We start from the raw sequence: 22,677 nt of genomic DNA, 5'->3' as shown, positions 1-22,677 counted from the left end.
GACATGATTGACAGGTGGGCGTGATGTAACGGTTTGTCAGGATTTTAAACCCGCCTCAGCTCCACCTCTCAGCCTGTCGTTAGGTTGACTGAAAGTATTTACAACATTGAGGCTGCTGCCGATGAGCCTCCAGAGCCCCCCGCAGGAACAGATGTCACTCAGGCCTCATACATTAATATTTACAGTCTGAGATTTTCAACAAATGTCACCTGTTTTTTCTTTTGCATGTTGCACTGTAAAAAAGCAAAGATGTCTGGATTTCTTTATTGAAATATTTTAATTAAAGAAAAAGATGAATACAGTTCATTTCAGTTTCAGACCACAGGCATTTATACACGCTCATGCAGATCAAGGAGATTTGAAAGGAAATGTCTCCCTCTAGTGGATCCAAGTTGTAACACTGTAAAGTGAACAGTGAGCCTCATTCACCAACTGTTCTTAAAAACAAATGTGTTATTTATTTATTTAGTCAAAACAGAATAGCAGATTAACTAAGTATTTGTTCTTAATATTTTGTTGCCTTTGTGGTAAAAACTTTATTAACAGGACTATTGCGTCATGTAGAGTAGAAAGTAAATGTCTCCCTCTAGTGGACTTAAGTTGTAACAGTTTAAAGTGGTCATCCAGCTTGTTATTTCTCAAACAAACTTTCTCTCCTCATACAGATTCAGTACACTATACATCAACTCAATGAAACATTTACACGACCAAAAATTAAATTAACACTAAAGTAAACATACAAAACATGAGAAGCTATTTTAACATCTCTTACAGAAACTCATTTAAATACATCACCTTCCTCCTTCACTTCTACAACAAATATCCAGCTCTTTGAAACATAAATATCAAAAACTGTGAGGTCTTCTGAATCAGAAAATAAACTTTTACAGCCACTTGAAAATACATTTTAAAGAACACTTTCACAACAAAATATTAAAAACAACCGTACAAAGAGTGAATGAGTACAAACACAGTGTTCATTAAGGTTATCAAAATATTAACATTCGAGATGATTTCACATATCCTTCATCAGCATCAAATTTTGATTTTTTTTTTTGATTTTGATATCCTTTATTTTGAGGGAAATTCAGTTTACACTCTTTTATTTTATTGGGACATGCTTCTCACACACATAGGCCCGAATCACACGCATGCACAAACAGGACCTGTGAACATGCATTGGTGGAGAGATGTCAGAGTGGGGCTGCTACAAGCTGCTAACCAGAGAGCGCACCAGAGCAGTTGGGGGTTCAGTGCCTTGCTCAAGGGCACCTCGGCAGTGCTTGGGAAGTGCCCTGGTACCTCTCCAGCTACCAGACCAACTTCTGGATTTGGTCCGCACCGGGACTTGAACTGGTGACCCTCCTGTTTCCAAACCAAGTCCCTATGGACTGAGCTACTGCCGCCCCAAAATGACAAATTAAATGTACAAACTCTCATTGGATCATTGGTGGGGATGGCCTTCTGCACTGGACCGCCTTCTGTTTGTCCCGAACCTTCGCCTTGCGTCTCCCTCTATCACATTTTTCAAGCCCAGCGCAGTTGCAGCACTTCTGCCTCTTAAAGGAACTTATAACTTTGCTAAATGTTATGTTGGGTCTTTGTAATATAAAAAATAGATATGTCTTTTAGCTGCTTTTTGGAAAAGTGTCTTGAGATAATATTTGTTATGAATTGGCGCTATACAAATAAAGATTGAGTAATAGATACCTTTGTCAATCTACAATAAATATAGGAATCTACCTGGATTGTTTGCATGTTTTCATTAACTGTACATTAAAGGCAGGGTTGGTAATTTTTGAAAACTAGCATGATTTTGAAAGTAGCATTCCCTCAGTGCCCCGTCTGCACCCACCCCCTCCCCTCTGTGCTCCCTCTAAAGCCACGCCCCTCACTTACATGCACAAGCGTCATTGGTGCAGAAGCGTAGCTCAGCTTATGCTTTGAGTGTTGGCTCGTGCATGCATTGGTCAGAGAACGAGCAGGGAGACAGGGAGGCTTGATTGGTTCATCAGATTGGTACCTCGTGGCAGACATTGGTTTAAGTTTTTACATGCTTACAACTGCTACAGGTGACAGATTTCTTTTGTTCCTTTTTCAGAGCACATGAGTTATTAATGTCTCTCAGGACCTAAAGACAATTTCGACCAAAATCTTTAAAAAAGTCTATCAGGAGAAAATGACCAACCCTGCCTTTAAATACTTCTATATAAATGGGACCCAGCTTTAAATAATTAAAGACTGGCAGTCTTTTTTGGCGGGTGTCACAGGCATCAGGTATCTTACTCTCTTCCAGAAGCGAGAGTTATATGCGGAAGCGCCTCGCGAGTCTTCTGGCCACTTGATGGGGGCGCTCTTGTGAATGAGGTGCTGCAGGCCCGGAGGAAGGTGTGCGTATCCCTCTGGCCCCATGTCCCCCAGCTGGATCAGAATTACATTCATTTCCCTCTGGACCAGCGCGTGATGGAGCCCCACCTGGGACATCAGCAAAAAAAAGTATTCAAATGATTTAAAGGAAGAAAATGTGATTTTTCACACTTAAATGTAGCAGAAATCAAATATATCCTCTGAAAATAACTCTGTGAGTCATGACTGTCTACAATGAGTGTGACACGAGCTTTCCAAGCTTTACGAGCCGTAGCTTCACTTTGTTTACATCGTCGGGACGGCCGGCCAGCTAGCTCATCCCCTCCCATATAAAAGTTGTTTAATTGAGGGACTAGAGAAAAGAAGAATAACATACTGTACTCACTGCTTATTTGAATGTCATGTAAGTGTTTTTAGATAACGGTCATTTTGTGTAAATTTACATGCAGTGTGAATATATGATCAGACTAAGTTGTTTTGATTTCATGCTGGTGCTAAAGAGCGACATCTACTCGATCAAAAAGTTGCATATTCCTCCTTTAATTATTATAAATTGATTGCTGCTGACCTCTCGCAGTAGTAACAAATGATTAGTTTCAACCGCAACATTTAGTTTTGTGCTCAAATTATCTGTAAATAATCCTTTGATTGTGCGTTTAATTTAATTTAAATTAAAAAATACTGACTTAGTTGCCAACGAATTGAACCAGGAATCAGACTTGAATAAATAACAATAAATTCAGCAGGTCCAAGCTAACAGTGTGTAGTCGTTCCTTTGTTTACTTACGTTATAAAACATATCATCTCTCAGGGGAACAGCAGCAGATTGCAGTCACAGTGTGATGGGGTTCAGATTTCATTTTCTGTTTTGATGTAGATCTTGTGCAACATAAGTAATGTGTTCAGAGTCCAAGACAGTTTTCCCTAAGCTGACAATTAAGTGTAATGAACGGTGTTCCCTTCGTACCTGCCAGTCGAAACCTCCGATTACTGAGTTCTGAGGCGAGGTGGGACTGGATTCTGATTCTGAACCCGGGGTGAGGATGACCATCAGCCTCCTGCTCTGATTCATGCGGTCCTCCACCAGCTCCAGACGGTCTGAAAACATGTACAAGAAGTTATTTGTGTGTTGTTTCACAAATGTTTCCTTAAACTGGTTCCAGATCAGGAACCTTTGATTTTGTTGTTGTGGTACCACATCTTCAGGCTCTTAAAGTCCTATGATTCAATACCTAAACCGCCACCCAAAGGAGAAAAAAGTAAGCTATGAACGTAAAGGCAAGGCTGCGGGTTCAAGGAAAATTTTTATTGCTACCATGACATCATTGTGTCTTCATTTTTGGTCTGCAAAACAATTCAGTCATTCAGAGTTAGTAATACAAACCGTCTGAAAGATATCATTTCCTTGTGGTCGTGTTTTCGAAATATTTTCAATAGGAAAAAAGAGTGATGAAGATGGATTTGAACATTTGTGTTAGTCGTCACAAACTGCGACACTTGTAGGCCTATGTACAGATTTAAAGTATATTTAGCACTAATGCATATTCATGCAGGCTGCTTGATTACACAGGGGAGAGAGATAGAAGGAAGACTTTCTTTTCTTGGTCACCCTGACAAAGACCAGAATCTTATCAAAAACCTTAACTTCTTGCAGTTTGTGGTTGAAAAAACAGACATGTAGTCAAAACTGTTTCTGATTTGTCACCTTTAAGTTATTGAAAGTTTTGAGACTGCAGTGAGGATCATTTTGTCTACATAAATGATATTGCTGTAGAAATACTGACAGAACTACTGGGCCCAGTTGTTCCAAAGTGAACTGATCGGTTGAAATGATTGGATCAAATCCAGAAAATGGTTTAATAGAAATAAAAGAAGGGGGAGGGGGGTTACAACAGTGGGTAAAATCAAATAATCCAATCTTGGTTTTTATCTGAAATTCGGCTTCAGATTTATTTATAGGCTCTTGTGGAGAGTGGATAGAGTGAGAAATCAGGAAGAGCGAGAGTGGTAATGACATGCGGAAAAGGAGCCAAAGGTGGGATTCGAACCCAGGCCGCCCACTTCAAGGACTACAGGCTCTATACTTGGGGCTCGCAAAAAAAACGACCACTCAGCCACCGGCGCCCAAAAACTTGAGTTTGTATTGTTCAAAACTTCTCAGTAGGATTGGGATGACTTTGACCAAAAAGAAAATCGAGATAATCCTAATCAAAGAAGAGAGTTGAATTCAGGCAAGGTTACAGGAATAAAATTGAATAAAAGTTGTAAGTACTAAAACTAAAAAAGGCAATTTCTACGATGATGTTGAACCCTTTTCATTCGAAACAAAGAGGGGAACTCATATTGATGGACACATGTCTTTAAAACATATTCAAGCAACTTAATTTGGACTTGTTTGTCCAAAATATAAAAAAAATAAAAAATAACTGTAATGCTGACCTTCTCCAGGTATGTCATCCCTCCCCTGGATAAAAAGTCGATATCCACACTTTTCCTCGAGGACGGAGGGCAAATTCTTTGTGACAAAAAGACTGAATGTGTCTTCAGAGGGATTGTCCAGGTTCTGTGTTTGATAAACTACGTAGGCATCGAAGACCCTCCCATCTGAAAAAAATACAAACAAATTCATGATATTTATTGACAAATTATAACTGTTTCTTACGGCCTTATGGATAAACCCTGTCCATGTAGAATTATTCATGGGGCATGAGTCTTATTTTTTCTAGGTTTCAAGCTTCTGACAGTTTTTTTCCTCAGCTAAGACCGTTGTGACCCACCCTGTAAACACACCCTTCTTTTTAAAGTCAGTGACCAATGAAGACGCCCTGTTCAGTTCACTCTCTGTTTTGCTCTTTGTCTACAGAGCTGAAGTCCTATTGGCAGGTTAATCAGTGGTATTGGGTTCCCACACATCTAGGCCTTGTTTGCACCATGCATGTGACCAAGAGCAGCTCCCAGTCCTTGCTGCAGAATTCCTCAAAATGTAATTTTGGGTTCGCTTTCTTTTCTTTCTTTTTTTTAAATCAAAAAACATCCAAACAGCTCAACCTCTCACATGACTCGGCTTTAGAGATTCTTTACATCTCCTTTTCCCTAAAAGTTTTGGTGGTTAAGTTGTGAAAAATAAGCTTCTCTATTTAGCACATCTGTATGCTTCATTTAAAAGCCGAGCTGTGCCATTAAAAACAGATTGCTGGACAAACCCAAGGAGGAAATTATTCTGGAAAAATCGGGCGTTGCTCTCTTCCTGTGTAAATCAAATGCTACAGAAGTGCACATTGTAGTTTGTGTTAGTTTTATTTGAACTCAAGGTAACCTCACCCATGTGTGTTTTTTTTAAAAAGGCACATGCCAGGAAAAGCTTGTGTCATTGTCCCATTGTTTTAAAAACACAAGAATTATTCTCCCTGGTTAGACACATTGTCTCAGTGATTAATAGTGCTGTCAGTAATTATGTCTATTTTATGTCTATTTGCTTTGTAAGATGGGCCAGAATGTGTAACCAAAACCATTAGGGTTGGAGTAATTCAAAACTATGTACAAATACTTCCACAATTCATGAAAGACAATTCTATTGGAAATGTTTTGGGGTTTAGCGGCTAACTTAACCGCTAGCTTCAAGAAGTAGGGTTACCTTTATTCTGGATCCAAATTTAAAGATTTTTTACAGAAGTTGTGATCCAGACTTTGAATTAGCCTACTACAACCCAAACCTGCAAACTAACTTTGATTTGCAAAAGAGGGATTGTTTCCTTAGAAGTACCTGATTCATTTAGCTTAGCATAAATCTAGGGGAAATGGGGGTAAAGCTACTGTAGACTTGAACTGTCCAAGCTTTACTAAAAACACAACTTCATGAACATGAACAGAAATGTAAAAGTATGGTGGTGCTACACACTGTTATTTAGAGCAAAAGAAATAATGAGAACACCTTACAAAATTGTTCACGTTTTCTGACTTCTCCTCCTTACCTTTATTGTTAAGAGCAAGTGTGAAGTACGGTCTGAAGAGGAGAGCGAGGTCAATGGCAAAGTACTTAATCAGTACGGCGGCAAAGACGCAGAAGAACAACACACTCAATGCTCCAATGATAAGTGGAGTTTTAGACTCTAGGAAACAAACACAAAATGATAAAAAGGGAGGTTTAAAAGGAAGAATTTAGCACATTCAAGAAAAAAAAAAAACTTTCAATATTCACATTTAAAAATAAATATAAGGACAGACACAACAAATGATTGCAGCAGTTTTTCTCAGATGTCATGCATTCTGATGACTTTGTTCCAGGTAGACTTTGCAAATAAAGAAAAAATAGGTATTCAAAAAAGTCATTGTCATCTCACTGCTTCCTGAGTGATCAAAAACTGAATAGATGAAAATTACACAGACATCAGGCCATATTTAAAGTTAAAACAATCTATTTTTTAAATCAATTCAATATGAGACATAGGAGCTTCTCCGGCCCCGGAAAAATGTGTCCATGATCGCATTACACACTACCACCCAAAAGGAGTCAGCAGAGGGATACGTCCCATGAACTGAGGCATATAGAGTGAGTCATGCAGCGTCACCGGATCAGACGGATTGACAGTTTATAAAGATGGATCAGAGCAGCAGTTTTCTGTGAGTTTTGTCTCCAAAAGTGTATGCCCGTAAGTAAAAGTGCATATGGTGTTGTTTGTTGAGTATGTGAAGCAACGTAGATTGTTACCTCAGTCAAAATAATGAAGATGCAAATTTTGTTAGCCAGTTAATGGCATTTTTCAGTATGTGTTGACATCAAGGTAATGAACTGAGATATACTTTCTGGTCTTTCTGTGAGAAATAGTGCCCACTCCCCCTGAGAACAATTCACCAGCTGCCACTGCTTCTATTTAACTTAACTTTTAGCTAGACTGTTAGCTAAAATGACAGCTAGCTTACATGACTCTTATCAAGGAATATATGCCCTAAATGCCAGGTCCTAATGGCACTGTTGGCAAGTAAATGGATGAATGCTAATGTGGTCTATCTGTAGTAAATAGGCTGTCAGATCTGTTTTTAACTTTAGTCCTACAGCTTCTTTCTTTCCATTGTTTTTTTTTTAAGTTAACATTTTGTAATTACAGCAGTAGCTACATTAGCATTTGAGCTTTTCAGCCATGGAGCGTGATGTGCGATGAAAAGAGCTGTTTGCATTTGATAGAAAATAATCAATGATTTTCTCACTCACCTTTCGGCTTCAGAGTTAAAGTTGCACTTGCTGGTTCGAAACCTCCATGAACTGTACATGTAAATTCAGCCAGGAAATCTTTAGCAGAAACTCTTTTGATGGTCAGGATTGCAGTGACAGTCGTACCATCTGCAGGCTCCTCTCTAACAAAGGACACAGGGTTTACATCAATTAATTGATGTTAGGTACAAGGGGTGAAGTCGTCTCTCAACCGGAAGGTCTGGGGTTGGTATGTGTCCTCCGGCAAAACACTTAACCCCAAGTTGCTCCTTCTGCTTTGGTGGCGGCGTATTAATGTGTATGAGTGGATTAATATTGATGGTCTTTCCATAGCAGCATCTGTACACAATAAACAAGTGATTCTATGTGCTTGGTTTCACTTGATTTTGAATTATGAATGCTTGTGAATGTGTGCACTGTTCATTATGATGCAACATTCACAACAGGGCTCCAAGTCTCTAACAAGATGCACTTAATTAAATTATTGATGACGATGATGATGACGATGGTTTTGTTGGATAATCATGATTTTAGGATGGTTTTGATGAATAATCATGATTTTAGGATGGTTTTGATGCTGATTAGAACTCTCTAGAACAGCTGTCGATGTTGTGCTTTGCCTTTGAGCATTGCCTGTCGGCACCTGTGTGGCCGATCGAACTTAAAGCTGTTCATTTGCACTTACAGTACTGACGTTGTTTCCTCTTTTCTAGATCGTTGCTTGTGTTGTTCTTACTCTCTGATGTACACTGCTTTCGATAAAAGCGTCTGCTAAATGAATTGTGGAATTATAGAATTGTATAGTTATGCCTAAATGTAACATTTGTTGTCCATTTCAAACACTATGTTAGTACGTTGTGTGATATCTTTTGTTAATTGGTCTTACCTTTTGGTGGTGAGATTGTATCCATCAATCTGACTGATAGGGCTCCCATCAATTTGCCAGGTAGCTTGGCAGTCATTTCCCACATTTTTTCCACACAACACTGAGCAGTTCAGCTTGATCTCAAGTCCTGAATAAAATTAAAAATTAAAAGAATCAAGAGAGACCCTCACCCTTCATTGGCTTTACCATACTGAAAAGTTTAACAGCGCTTTATTAGTCTCCAATATATCATTTAACTCTGTCCTGCTTTGTATTGAAAGAGGCCATTTAAATCTCTGGGATAAATTACATGAACAAGAAAAAAAAGCCAAACAATACTGTTACAGACAGATCTTTGTTTTTTATTTTCTTTCTTAAGTTAATATAAGAGCTGGTTGGGAACAGGAGGTACTGCAGCTATGTCTGATTGGCTCAGGGAGGCTGAAGATGGTGTTTGTCAGATCGCCGCGACATGACACTTTCACCAAGGTCCAGAGCCAAGCAACAACTAAGAAAGCATAGCTGCCTTGTTGTCACTCGCCTCTTGTTTGCAGACCAGCTCCTAGTTTATTTTATGTATTCCATCTTGATTTATTTTTCAGATAACAAGAGGTGTTCTACACTCATTTTCCTGAAACCTTTGACCAAAGTGAGCTATGATAAGTGCAATTAGCCCCCAGAAGTCTGACAAACCCTTAAATGGACAGTTAATTGAATCAATCTCTGTACATTCAATAAATTGTCTCTGTACAGTAGTTTGTGCAGAAGACTTTTGGATACTGCCTGGACAACACCTTGCATGCACATTACAACTTTTACAGCTCTTTTCATTCATCAAAGACAAGACAAAGCATGTAATCTTTCTTATGTTTACTAAATGATTTAACATTTTTGACAGTGGGAGTACAGCTTTTCACTTTGATAACTCATTTTTATTCCATTCTGATGTTTATCATAATCCACCAGTAACACAATTTTTCAAATCACTCACTTGACTTTTTAGTGAATCCTAATGAAAGTTACCCAAGCACCTACAATTCTTCCTTGATTCAGCTAGGTAGAGTACACTTATAACCATTTAAATATATCTTATTAAAACAACACAAACACTCGTTATCAGTCAGACAAGCTAAGATGTTAGTGGTTTAGTCAAATCATGAATCGTCTTATTTGCTTTAAGATTATTAAGATTAACTTTATTGATCCCGCAAGGGGAATTTCTGTTTTTACACTCTGTAAGTCATGCAACACACACACAGGCTGAAATAGATACACATGCACAAACAGGATCCTGTGGACATGCACTAACGGAGAGATGTCAGAGTGACGGAGATGGTTTAGTCAAATCATGAATCGTCTTATTTGCTTTAACAAAATCATGGTGTTCATACCTTCATCTGCAAACTGCTCCTTGTTGGCTGGAGAGAGGATTTTGGGTGGTTTCACGACAACTTGATCTGAATGGAAGAAAGGTAAAAGCCATCAACAAATGCACTTTTATATTTTGTTCCAGCCATGCCATGCCCGGTGGTGACTGAACCATTTCAGGCATGGTGTATTTCTTACTCTCAGGTTTACTTTATGTTGTAGGCTGTTTGTTGCAAATTCCACACAAACAATTGTACCAATAGAGCCAGCTAAGAAATTATTTTATTTAAATATTGAAGAGGCCAATATGTGGACAAGTTTTTTAACCCTCAAGCTTGACAACAATAAGGATTAGACGGTGATGGCATCTGAATCTCCTTCAGAAAATTCCAATGGGTTTTTATCCCAACAGTTGCTCACATTGTAGTGTTGGTAAGTAATGTTTTACATAAAACAGTCTGTTGGTTAGGGTAAGTTTAGTGAAAACTTCATCTGTGTTTGAAATATTAAAAAAGACTTTCTGGTTTCACAAGTGAAAGTTCCTAGGACACTTGAGTATAATTTTCTGTTTGTTTTTTGACCCATCCACATCAGCTCCCACTACAACCCCCAATGGACTTCATTGGTCCTACAGTTATATTACCCAGGTCAGTTGGTCTGAGTGTCTAACATCGCAAAAAACAAGTTAACAAGCTGGTTGCATGTCATACAGACGCTTTAGGATACAGAGTGGGTCTGTATAAAAAGCCAAGGACAGCACCAAGGCCAGGTTGTTAAAAAGGTTTAATCTTGATAGGAATGTTTGGGATTTGGAAACCCCCATTTATGCTCTCCAGGATCAAGTAATCAACCTTCGCCTTTGTCCTTGTAATTGATTTTCTTTATTTTCACTGGAGATGCATTAATCCACATTAAATGAAGGTTGGTCATAGCTGCTTTAAAATAAATACGTTGTTATTGATGCTATTGGGTGAATCATGTAAAGAAGGAAAAATTCTTAACATTTAGAAAACCTGATGTCAACTTTTCAACCATGTCACTGTAGCACGACAGCATGATGTGCAAAAAAGTTTAAAGATGTCACGTTATCCTGAACAGCGTTGTCGTCTCTTATGAGTTAGAAGATATTTGAAAGTTAATGAGACCACTAAGTGTCGAAAAGGTATCTTTTCAAATGTATTTGTTTATGGGGAGAAAGTGTTTTCCAAGCTGATCATGTATGCAGGTCTTGTGTTTTCCACATAACACCAGCCCCTACATTTGAAAAAAATCTAATCTCAAAGCAGAAAACATCCAACACCATTTTTGCTTTTTCCGTTCATCCAACCATTTAAAGGGGTGCAAGAAGACAAACAAAGCAGACTTCAAGTGTTTGAGGGGTAAGCATTTATTGACAATGGTTTCAATAGTGTGTGCAGTAACTTAACAAAGCACATCAAAAGTAAGTAAGTAAGCCTTTACAGGCTTTACAATTACTGTAACACACTGACTGCCGCAGAGTGCACCCTCGCCCAAGAAGCGTGTTCTGCATTATTGTTAATATAAGGAAATCAAACAGATTATTATATGAACATTAACTCATTCACATGAATAAATGTCATTTATTTTTAAGAAAAAACCCCAACCCCGAACCACCTCAACTGACTCCTTTTGATACAATGGAGTAGCAGCTCTTCGACTTTAGTATTATCTTTAGGATAAATACAAAGCCTATAGATGGTCGGGCAGAACTGGCTTGGCAAGACACTGTACCACACGTGTGCTGTTAATTAATTTCTCCTCACGAGTATTATATAAACTTCTTCAACTTAAGCCATCTGATTCTCCTCAACAGATAACTACAGGAAAGAAAATACTGCCTAACCACAATTCTTCTGCGAGATGCTATCTGCTCACTGTGCTTGTTTACATCCTGGGTGGTAGAGCGAGGAGAGCGTACCATTAACTGGAGCTACAGCCCCGGTTAGTGGCGGTTGGCGGGCAGCCAACCGCCACTAACTCAGTTCTTTGAACCGACTCTTTCTTGGGCCTACTGAAGAGGGTAATGATGTTTAACACATGTATTATTTGGGTCAGTGAGTCATCATCTAGCAGGTAAGCTAACCAAAAAACTGCCCTCCTGCTCTGTTAAATTGCCATTCCCCTGACTTGTAAATACGTTAAATAAAAACGTCTCACCTTCAACTTCTAGCTTTCTGGAGCCGGACGTCTTGTACTCCTTCTCATGATGTTTCCAGGTACAAACACACGTGTAGATGCCCTCTTGACTTTTGTCAACGTCCATAATCCACAGCTGAGCGTCATGTTCGTCTGGGAAAATATTGGAGTCCTTGATCGCAGGCAGGAGGGGCCACAAATGTAGGGAAGGAAAAGAAAAGGGAAAGAGGTTAGCCTTATGCAATGTAGAATCAGGATAGAAGATGGAGAGTGTTAGGGCATTTAAACATTTAGATACCTTCATGCTCCTTTTAGTTCATGTTCCTCTAAACAGAGCTGTCGGTTTACATGTCAGAGAGCTTACCCCTCTAAACTGATGTTCAGTCAGGACCACTTTGTCAAGAAGGATACTTTGACGCAATTATTTAAATTTGGCGGTATGTCTCTGGGAGGGATCTCCCTGCCCTTCCACACGCTTAGGTGGAAACCATTAGGCAGGAACAGCACACAATTTGCCCTTCCCATGCATACAAGGAAAGCTCTGAGGCAGGGAGATGAGCAGAAAATCCCAACATGACAAGCATGACATTGATTAAGTCAGAATAGCAGAAAAGGAGGAGCTGGGGAGGAGGAGGCACGCAAATGCGTTTGCAAATGAGGCTTGCAGAGGGAGTAGCAAAGAGTAGGCAGGCTAGAGCAGTTTAAATAATGCGGCATATGTACTATTTGGCCAATAGGACGCTTTGAAGCAAATCAGGTGGCCATCAGCTGACACGGCTTGCGTGAGATAAGCTGTTACCGAAACTCTGATAACAGAGCGTGACTCTGTGGCCTGCCTGAACTTGTGCTACGCTCCATTTCTGTTTGCTTATCACTTCCTTTATTCAAAATTATATGGAAACATATTTTCCCCTGAAGTTCAGAGGAAGGAGTATGTTACGAGGTACTCCTTCTTACGTGGAAAAATGAAGTGCTCAGTCAACCGTACACACCAATGTATGAACAAATATAAGAGGGAACAAAAGATTAACGTAGGTGTTTCTCAGAAAAAGAAGAATCATTGTCAAAAACTTCATGAACTGTCATTTCCCTAACCCTTTTCTGGAGAGAGAAAGTAGAAAAAGAATCACTTAGTAAATGTCTTAATACATATATGTTATTGTTTTATTAATTTAGTGTGGTTTAACAGTTACTTACATCCCTACAGCTAGTTTTTTTATTACTGTGTTAAGTGCTTTGGACAAGTGGACCAGTTAACCCACTCACTCCTGGCTGACTCCCTGGTGATCAGGGGTGGCTGAACAAAGAGGAACCTTGACCAGATCCTGAGGTGAGACATAATCAGTGTGTAAGGAGGTTCTAGGATCACATAGGAAGACTCAGGTGTTTTGGGTTTGGGCACAGCCTGTTTATTGCCGCGGACCGTATAAATAACAATAATCATGAACAGTTCGCAGCTCTCCGACAGCCGAGGGGCACAACGAGGAGGGGTGGGCCTCGGCCCTCATCGACCTGCTTTATTGACCTTTGGCCAATCAGTGTCAGGAAAACCAAAAAAAAGTTTGTTCAGCTAAAAAGACCTGACAGGCGGAGACATGGCTGTTTCTTTGATTGATTGAGAGCAGAGGGCCCAATGTTTGGAGGGTGGGCCTCAGCCCTCGGTAATCCTTCTATCTGTATGGGCAAATTAGTCACCACTCCACCCAAAAACCACCATATCAACGAACAAAAAAAAAACGGGCCGCCGACCCACCGGGCAAAAGTATTAGGTATTTGCTGTACAAGCAAAGAGAACAGTGTGCAAACATGGCAAAGACTAATGAATGACAGAAAAAGCAGAACCAACATGTCGTACCATGTAAAACAGTGCTGGGTTGCGAGGCTCGAGAAACTAAATATTACGCTGGGAAGCAAATGTGAAAACCACCTCACCCTAACTAGTACAAGAGATTGCTGCGTGCATTTGTGTTTAGGCTTATAATGAACATGTTGGAGACCATTTTTATGACCCGCTTTTTCAATAAACATGAAATTAAAACTGAGGTGACACTAAAGTCAGCTGTGGAGATCAGCGTCTTTTTAAAAGCTCTCTGTGCTCTAATGTCAGAAACTTCGACTGCACCTAAAACCCTTTGTTTATTTTAAGTATTTTGAAGGTCTTGTGCTCGAATCGGATGTTTGTTGCTATCTCTACACACCACAATACAGCGGCAAGCAGTTGAGGCTGATGGAGGAACAGGAGGCAGCAGCCGAGGCACAAGACCTGCCTGTCGGCGGCGCTTTGGGCGAGGAAACAGGGCCGGCTCGAGTTTGGGCGGAGGTGTGCATTCTGGGAGTTGTTGTCTTTCATCCACATGAGCCAAAAAGTCACTTTCTGCCTTTTCTCAGTCAAGAAGGCACCAACTTCAAAATGTATTTCACATTTCTACTACATATATGACCAAATGTCAATACAGATTCATGTTTCAACAGGTGAAGTATCCCTTAAACCTCAACATTAAAAAGTAACGCTTAAAAAGACAAACAAGAACAAGACTATTGTGCATTTTCATAGTGAGAGAATTGAAAAAAACTAATAGTTTAACTTAATTTCTTTATAAACATTTTGAAAATCGTACTGAATTCGTATCATTAACCCAGTATCTTGATACATATTGTATGGTAAATTGATTCAATCGCTACATCCCCCGTCTCCCTTGAAACGTTAAAACTGTTAATCAAAGTGTTCATACCTTCTCCCACAAGAGTTTTCCTCCGAATACACTACACGTCTCTTTGACGTTATCTGGACACGGGATCTTTCTGTTTTTGGAACCTCCGCTGACTGTATGAAAGAGGACTTCTGTGTTTGCATGGCTTTTGTCGAAGACCACGAGTTCTAAGTGATAGTTTAAACACTCTCCCGAGCTGGTTCTATGCCTGAAAAAGAAGCAGAAGTTCTCTCAGGCACTTTGTTTACAGCAGCACTTCTCATGATCAGAGCATCACATGAAATTCATTCTTAACTGAAGTTGAGTTTACTTACTGGGCAGTGTAAAATCCAGAGTCCTCGATTTGAAGGTTTAGGAAAAAGAGAGCCCCTCCGTGGTAATGCACCATTCTGTCCTCGTTGTTTGAGATTTCCTCTGAGTTATTTTTGTGCCATGTGATGTTTTCATCTGGGATATTTCCGTCCATTAGAACATAAGGCAGGAAATAAAACGCTTCACCTTCAAGTTGGTGAAATATTTCATTGTCCATGTCATTACATTGGAGCTCGTCTGTGTCTAAAATTGAGGGACAAAACACAGAGGGTGGTGTTAATAAATAATCCCGTATGTTGTGCATTCATGGGTGTGTACATGTGCACAAATACAATGATTGCGATTGTTACAACATTGTACGGCTTCAGTCCAAAATAATGAAGAACAGAGTCAAGCTTGGAATGACCAAGAGAAAATGTTTCGAAAAATATTTTCTATAATACATGAGAGAAGGTGTTCATCCTGCAATAGTACATTCATAAGAGATCCTTAAATATGAGATAACACATCAAATGTTTAAATGGAGGGGGGGGGGGGTTGATGCCGACCGCACGTTTAAAAAAAGTGGCAACACAAGAATGGAAAAACATTTTTTGTAATATGTCTTTGTGCTGTTTTTAATTAAATAAGGGGGTTTCACTATTTAGCAAATCTTCACATTCTGGTCTCTTTATTCAAATTTCACAAGACGTCCCCCAACTCTTCAAGATAAAAAACACACTTTAGTCCGTCCAGTGACACTCAATCATTTCTAACTTTCCTCCAAATTTTCACTTTACTGTGAGTTGGTTTCTTCATAAAAAGGTGCAAACATCTTTGCTTTTTAAAAAAGAGACTTAAATGTGCACTGCTCCTTTAGTTAAATAGAAATAACTCTGTGCATTTGTTAGAACGCGGGCTGTAAAATGTGACAACATGAGATATTTATTAAATGATAAATGTCTATTGTCATCTTTTGCTTTTGTCATCATAAATCATGGGCAACATAAATGAAGCACCGTCAAATTAAGGGCAAAATCTGTCATCAGTCATACCACTGATTGCTTCCTCATGGCACAGAGGAAGACAGAAAATTTGAATGAAGGCAAATAAAACAAATATGGAGGGGACTGAAATGAGGAACTGACAAAGAAGAGGATAAGGACTTCACAAAATGTTGCTGATTGGAAAACATTAAGGAGAACAAGATGAAGAATGAGATGTTATCTGTGTTGGTTGTCCCTGTATACAGTAACTCAAAATGTAAATAATGACAAAAAGTAATGTGTAACTGTAAAGGGATTTCTGTTTCTGATTTCTAATTTAAGAGTTGGTTGGGAACAGGAGGTACTGCAGTTATGTTTGATTGGCTCAGGGAGGCTGAAGATGGTGTTTGTCAGATCGCCGCGACATGACGCCTTCACCAAGGTCCAGAGCCAAGCAACAACTGAGAAAGCATAGCTGCCTTGTTGTCACTCGCCTCTTGTTTGCAGACCAGCTCCTAGTTTATTTTATGTATTCCATCTTGATTTATTTTTCAGATAACAAGAGGTGTTCTACACTCATTTTCCTGAAACCTTTGACCAAAGTGAAATATGATAAGTGCAATTAGCCCCCAGAATTCTGACAAACCCTTAAATGGAAAGTTAATTGAATCAATCTCTGTACATTCAATAAATTGTCTCTGTACAGTAGTTTGTGCAGAAGACTTTTGATACTGCCTGGACAACACCTTGCATGCACATGACAACTTTTGCAGCTCTTCTCATTCATCAAGACAAAACATGTAATCTTTCTTATGTTTACTCAATGATTTAACATTTTTGACAGTGGGAGTACAGCTTTTCACTTTGATAACTCATTTTTATTCCATTCTGATGTTTATCATAATCCACCAATAACACAATTTTTCAAATCACTCACTTGACTTTTTAGTGAATCCTAATGAAAGTTACCCAAGCACCTACAATTCTTCCTTGATTCAGTTAGGTAGAGTACACTTATAACCATTTAAATATATCTTATTAAAACAACACAAACACTCGTTATCAGTCAGACAAGCTAAGATGTTAGTGGTTTAGTCAAATCATGAATCGTCTTATTTGCTTTAAGATTATTAAGATTAACTTTATTGATCCTGCAAGGGGAATTTCTGTTTTTACACTCTGTAAGTCATGCAACACACACACAGGCTGAAATAGATACACATGCACAAACAGGATCCTGTGGACATGCACTAACGGAGAGATGTCAGAGTGACGGAGCTGCCCACAGCGGGCGCTCCTGAGCTGATGGTGGGTGGGGGGGTTTTGTGCCTTACTCAAGGGCACCTCAGCAGTGCTCAGGAAGTGATCTGGCACCTCTCCAGCTACCAGACCCTCCGGTTCCCAACCCAACTCCCTACAGACTGAGCTACTGCCGCCCTTAATGATGTGCAAAAAATGTCACGTTATCCTGAACAGTGTTGTCGTCTCTTATGAGTTAGAAGATATTTGAAAATTATTGAGATCACTAAGTGTCTAAAAGGTATCTTTTCAAATGTATTTGTTTATGGGGAGAAAGTGTTTTCCAAGCTGATCATGTATGCAGGTCTTGTGTTTTCCCCAGAACGCCATTCCCTACATTTGAAAAAATCTAATCTCAAAGCAGAAAACATCCAACACCATTTTTGCTTTTTCCATTCGTCCAACCATTTAATTGAGTACAAGAAGACAAACAAAGCAGAAGTGTTTGAGGGGTGAGCATTTGACAATGGTTTCCATAGCGTGTACAGTAACTTAACAAAGCACATCAAAAGTATTAGATATAACATATGGGACATGTAAATAATGGCAGCCAGCGTCGCCTACTTCTGGCTTTACAATTACTGTAACACACTGACTGCCGCTTAGTGCACCCTCGCCCAAGAAGAGTGTTCTGCATTATTGTTAAGATAAGGAAATCAAACAGATTATTATATTAACATTAACTCATTCACATGAATAAATGTCATTTATTAAAGAAAAAAACCCAACCCCGAACCACCTCAACTGACTCCTTTTGATACAATGGAGTCGCGGCTCTTCTCCTTGCACCTTCCAGAAGTGTGAGCACCTCACCCCAGCTGCTGTCTTATTCTTTCGTCACTACTCAAAGCTCATGGCAACAGGTTGATGTCAGAATGTAGATCGACAAGTAATTTGCAAGCTCTGAATTCAGGTTCAACTCCTTCTTTATGGCCCAGTTACAAAGCCTGCAATATGGCTGATGGTGCAGCATCTCCTTCCCGGGCACCACCTTTTAGGAGGTGATTAAACTGGGAGGAGACCTGGGGGTAGTCCAAGGGCTTGGAGGAAGGATTATGCATCTCATCTGTTCCTGGGACTACTGGAGCTGGAAAGTGTTGCTGAGGAGAGGGACATCTTGGGCAACTTGCTTATCCTGCTGCCAACGTGACCCGGCCTCAGATATGTTGAAGAAATTGGATGGATGGATGGATGGATGGATGTAGAGATGGATGGATGTAGAGATGGACGGGGCATAAATTGATGGATGGACACGAAAAATTTGGTACAGCCCAGAGATGTCAACAATGACATCACCAGGTCTGTTACAACTGGGGAAAGCTGGCTTTTTTAAGCGGTACCACTGGGGGATCTGAACAAATGCACAAACAAAAATAAGCATTGACCAAGAAGCAAATAAGTGATTAAAATGTATCAAAACTTTAACCAACTTATGTCTACTTAAACTCGTTGATACTTTGGAGTGCGTTGCAGTTTGAGCATAACCTTTCACCAGCATCGAGGGCGAACATACAAAAAAATTAGTAATTCTTTGAACCGACTCTTTCTTGGGCCTACTGAAGAGGGTAATGATGTTTAACACATGTATTATTTGGGTCAGTGAGTCATCATCTAGCAGGTAAGCTAACCAAAAAACTGCCCTCCTGCTCTGTTAAATTGCCATTCCCCTGACTTGTAAATACGTTAAATAAAAACGTCTCACCTTCAACTTCTAGCTTTCTGGAGCCGGACGTCTTGTACTCCTTCTCATGATGTTTCCAGGTACAAACACACGTGTAGATGCCCTCTTGACTTTTGTCAACGTCCATAATCCACAGCTGAGCGCCATGTTCGTCTGGGAAAATATTGGAGTCCTTGATCGCAGGCAGGAGGGGCCACAAATGTAGGGAAGGAAAAGAAAAGGGAAAGAGGTTAGCCTTATGCAATGTAGAATCAGGATAGAAGATGGAGAGTGTTAGGGCATTTAAACATTTAGATACCTTCATGCTCCTTTTAGTTCATGTTCCTCTAAACAGAGCTGTCGGTTTACATGTCAGAGAGCTTACCCCTCTAAACTGATGTTCAGTCAGGACCACTTTGTCAAGAAGGATACTTTGACGCAATTATTTAAATTTGGCGGTATGTCTCTGGGAGGGATCTCCCTGCCCTTCCACACGCTTAGGTGGAAACCATTAGGCAGGAACAGCACACAATTTGCCCTTCCCATGCATACAAGGAAAGCTCTGAGGCAGGGAGATGAGCAGAAAATCCCAACATGACAAGCATGACATTGATTAAGTCAGAATAGCAGAAAAGGAGGAGCTGGGGAGGAGGAGGCACGCAAATGCGTTTGCAAATGAGGCTTGCAGAGGGAGTAGCAAAGAGTAGGCAGGCTAGAGCAGTTTAAAGAATGCGGCATTTGGCCAATAGGACGCTTTGAAGCAAATCAGGCTTGCGTGAGATAAGCTGTTACCAAAACTCTGATAACAGAGTGTGATTCTGTGGCCTGCCTGAACTTCTGCTACGTTTGCTTATCACTTCCTTTATTCAAACTGATATGGAAACATATTTTCAAACATATTTTATTTGTGTTTAGGCTTATAATGAACATGTTAGAGACCATTTTTATGACCCGCTTTTTCAATAAACATGAAATTAAAACTGAGGTGACACTAAAGTCAGCTGTGGAGATCAGCGTCTTTTTAAAAGCTCTCTGTGCTCTAATGTCAGAAACTTCGACTGCACCTAAAACCCTTTGTTTATTTTAAATATTTTGAAGGTCTTGTGCTCGAATCGGATGTTTGTTGCTATCTCTACACACCACAATATAGCGGCAAGCAGTTGAGGCTGATGGAGGAACAGGAGGCAGCAGCCGAGGCACAAGACCTGCCTGTCGGCGGCGCTTTGGGCGAGGAAACAGGGCCGGCTCGAGTTTGGGCGGAGCTGTGCATTCTGAGAGTTGTTGTCTTTCATCCACATGAGCCAAAAAGTCACTTTCTGCCTTTTCTCAGTCAAGAAGGCACCAACTTCAAAATGTATTTCACATTTCTACTACATATATGACCAAATGTCAATACAGATTCATGTTTCAACAGGTGAAGTATCCCTTAAACCTCAACATTAAAAAGTAACGCTTAAAAAGACAAACAAGAACAAGACTATTGTGCATTTTCATAGTGAGAGAATTGAAAAAAACTAATAGTTTAACTTAATTTCTTTATAAACATTTTGAAAATCGTACTGAATTCGTATCATTAACCCAGTATCTTGATACATATTGTATGGTAAATTGATTCAATCGCTACATCCCCCGTCTCCCTTGAAACGTTAAAACTGTTAATCAAAGTGTTCATACCTTCTCCCACAAGAGTTTTCCTCCGAATACACTACACGTCTCTTTGACGTTATCTGGACACGGGATCTTTCTGTTTTTGGAACCTCCGCTGACTGTATGAAAGAGGACTTCTGTGTTTGCATGGCTTTTGTCGAAGACCACGAGTTCTAAGTGATAGTTTAAACACTCTCCCGAGCTGGTTCTATGCCTGAAAAAGAAGCAGAAGTTCTCTCAGGCACTTTGTTTACAGCAGCACTTCTCATGATCAGAGCATCACATGAAATTCATTCTTAACTGAAGTTGAGTTTACTTACTGGGCAGTGTAAAATCCAGAGTCCTCGATTTGAAGGTTTAGGAAAAAGAGAGCCCCTCCGTGGTAATGCACCATTCTGTCCTCGTTGTTTGAGATTTCCTCTGAGTTATTTTTGTGCCATGTGATGTTTTCATCTGGGATATTTCCGTCCATTAGAACATAAGGCAGGAAATAAAACGCTTCACCTTCAAGTTGGTGAAATATTTCATTGTCCATGTCATTACATTGGAGCTCGTCTGTGTCTAAAATTGAGGGACAAAACACAGAGGGTGGTGTTAATAAATAATCCCGTATGTTGTGCATTCATGGGTGTGTACATGTGCACAAATACAATGATTGCGATTGTTACAACATTGTACGGCTTCAGTCCAAAATAATGAAGAACAGAGTCAAGCTTGGAATGACCAAGAGAAAATGTTTCGAAAAATATTTTCTATAATACATGAGAGAAGGTGTTCATCCTGCAATAGTACATTCATAAGAGATCCTTAAATATGAGATAACACATCAAATGTTTAAATGGAGGGGGGGGGGGGTTGATGCCGACCGCACGTTTAAAAAAAGTGGCAACACAAGAATGGAAAAACATTTTTTGTAATATGTCTTTGTGCTGTTTTTAATTAAATAAGGGGGTTTCACTATTTAGCAAATCTTCACATTCTGGTCTCTTTATTCAAATTTCACAAGACGTCCCCCAACTCTTCAAGATAAAAAACACACTTTAGTCCGTCCAGTGACACTCAATCATTTCTAACTTTCCTCCAAATTTTCACTTTACTGTGAGTTGGTTTCTTCATAAAAAGGTGCAAACATCTTTGCTTTTTAAAAAAGAGACTTAAATGTGCACTGCTCCTTTAGTTAAATAGAAATAACTCTGTGCATTTGTTAGAACGCGGGCTGTAAAATGTGACAACATGAGATATTTATTAAATGATAAATGTCTATTGTCATCTTTTGCTTTTGTCATCATAAATCATGGGCAACATAAATGAAGCACCGTCAAATTAAGGGCAAAATCTGTCATCAGTCATACCACTGATTGCTTCCTCATGGCACAGAGGAAGACAGAAAATTTGAATGAAGGCAAATAAAACAAATATGGAGGGGACTGAAATGAGGAACTGACAAAGAAGAGGATAAGGACTTCACAAAATGTTGCTGATTGGAAAACATTAAGGAGAACAAGATGAAGAATGAGATGTTATCTGTGTTGGTTGTCCCTGTATACAGTAACTCAAAATGTAAATAATGACAAAAAGTAATGTGTAACTGTAAAGGGATTTCTGTTTCTGATTTCTAATTTAAGAGTTGGTTGGGAACAGGAGGTACTGCAGTTATGTTTGATTGGCTCAGGGAGGCTGAAGATGGTGTTTGTCAGATCGCCGCGACATGACGCCTTCACCAAGGTCCAGAGCCAAGCAACAACTGAGAAAGCATAGCTGCCTTGTTGTCACTCGCCTCTTGTTTGCAGACCAGCTCCTAGTTTATTTTATGTATTCCATCTTGATTTATTTTTCAGATAACAAGAGGTGTTCTACACTCATTTTCCTGAAACCTTTGACCAAAGTGAAATATGATAAGTGCAATTAGCCCCCAGAATTCTGACAAACCCTTAAATGGAAAGTTAATTGAATCAATCTCTGTACATTCAATAAATTGTCTCTGTACAGTAGTTTGTGCAGAAGACTTTTGATACTGCCTGGACAACACCTTGCATGCACATGACAACTTTTGCAGCTCTTCTCATTCATCAAGACAAAACATGTAATCTTTCTTATGTTTACTCAATGATTTAACA

At 39.6% G+C, this 22,677-nt stretch overlaps 1 protein-coding gene across 2 annotated transcripts in view; it reads right to left on the bottom strand.

Annotated features, from left to right (window-relative positions):
• Positions 1 to 254: 254 nt before the first annotated feature.
• The window catches only part of il1rl1 (interleukin 1 receptor-like 1), a 32,537-nt gene continuing 10,114 nt past the window's right edge, over positions 255 to 22,677 (bottom strand). The window contains exons 6-18 of one of the 2 annotated variants that reach the window (XM_065962440.1): positions 20,881 to 21,121; positions 20,588 to 20,774; positions 18,956 to 19,106; positions 14,992 to 15,232; positions 14,699 to 14,885; positions 11,988 to 12,138; positions 9,833 to 9,898; positions 8,463 to 8,589; positions 7,577 to 7,719; positions 6,339 to 6,476; positions 4,807 to 4,971; positions 3,335 to 3,465; positions 255 to 2,475 (exon numbers count right to left, since the gene is read on the bottom strand). In XM_065962440.1, coding sequence (XP_065818512.1) covers positions 2,227 to 2,475; positions 3,335 to 3,465; positions 4,807 to 4,971; positions 6,339 to 6,476; positions 7,577 to 7,719; positions 8,463 to 8,589; positions 9,833 to 9,898; positions 11,988 to 12,138; positions 14,699 to 14,885; positions 14,992 to 15,232; positions 18,956 to 19,106; positions 20,588 to 20,774; positions 20,881 to 21,121 — 2,177 coding nt within the window. In that variant the 3' untranslated portion in view covers positions 255 to 2,226. The remainder of the gene's footprint in view (positions 2,476 to 3,334; positions 3,466 to 4,806; positions 4,972 to 6,338; positions 6,477 to 7,576; positions 7,720 to 8,462; positions 8,590 to 9,832; positions 9,899 to 11,987; positions 12,139 to 14,698; positions 14,886 to 14,991; positions 15,233 to 18,955; positions 19,107 to 20,587; positions 20,775 to 20,880; positions 21,122 to 22,677) is intronic. The other variant, XM_020649178.3, reaches the window with a different exon arrangement.

The sequence above is a fragment of the Labrus bergylta genome, chromosome 13 (assembly GCF_963930695.1).
Source record: "Labrus bergylta chromosome 13, fLabBer1.1, whole genome shotgun sequence".
NCBI classification, from domain to species: Eukaryota; Metazoa; Chordata; class Actinopteri; order Labriformes; family Labridae; genus Labrus; species Labrus bergylta.
This window is presented reverse-complemented; position numbering and strand designations above follow the sequence as displayed.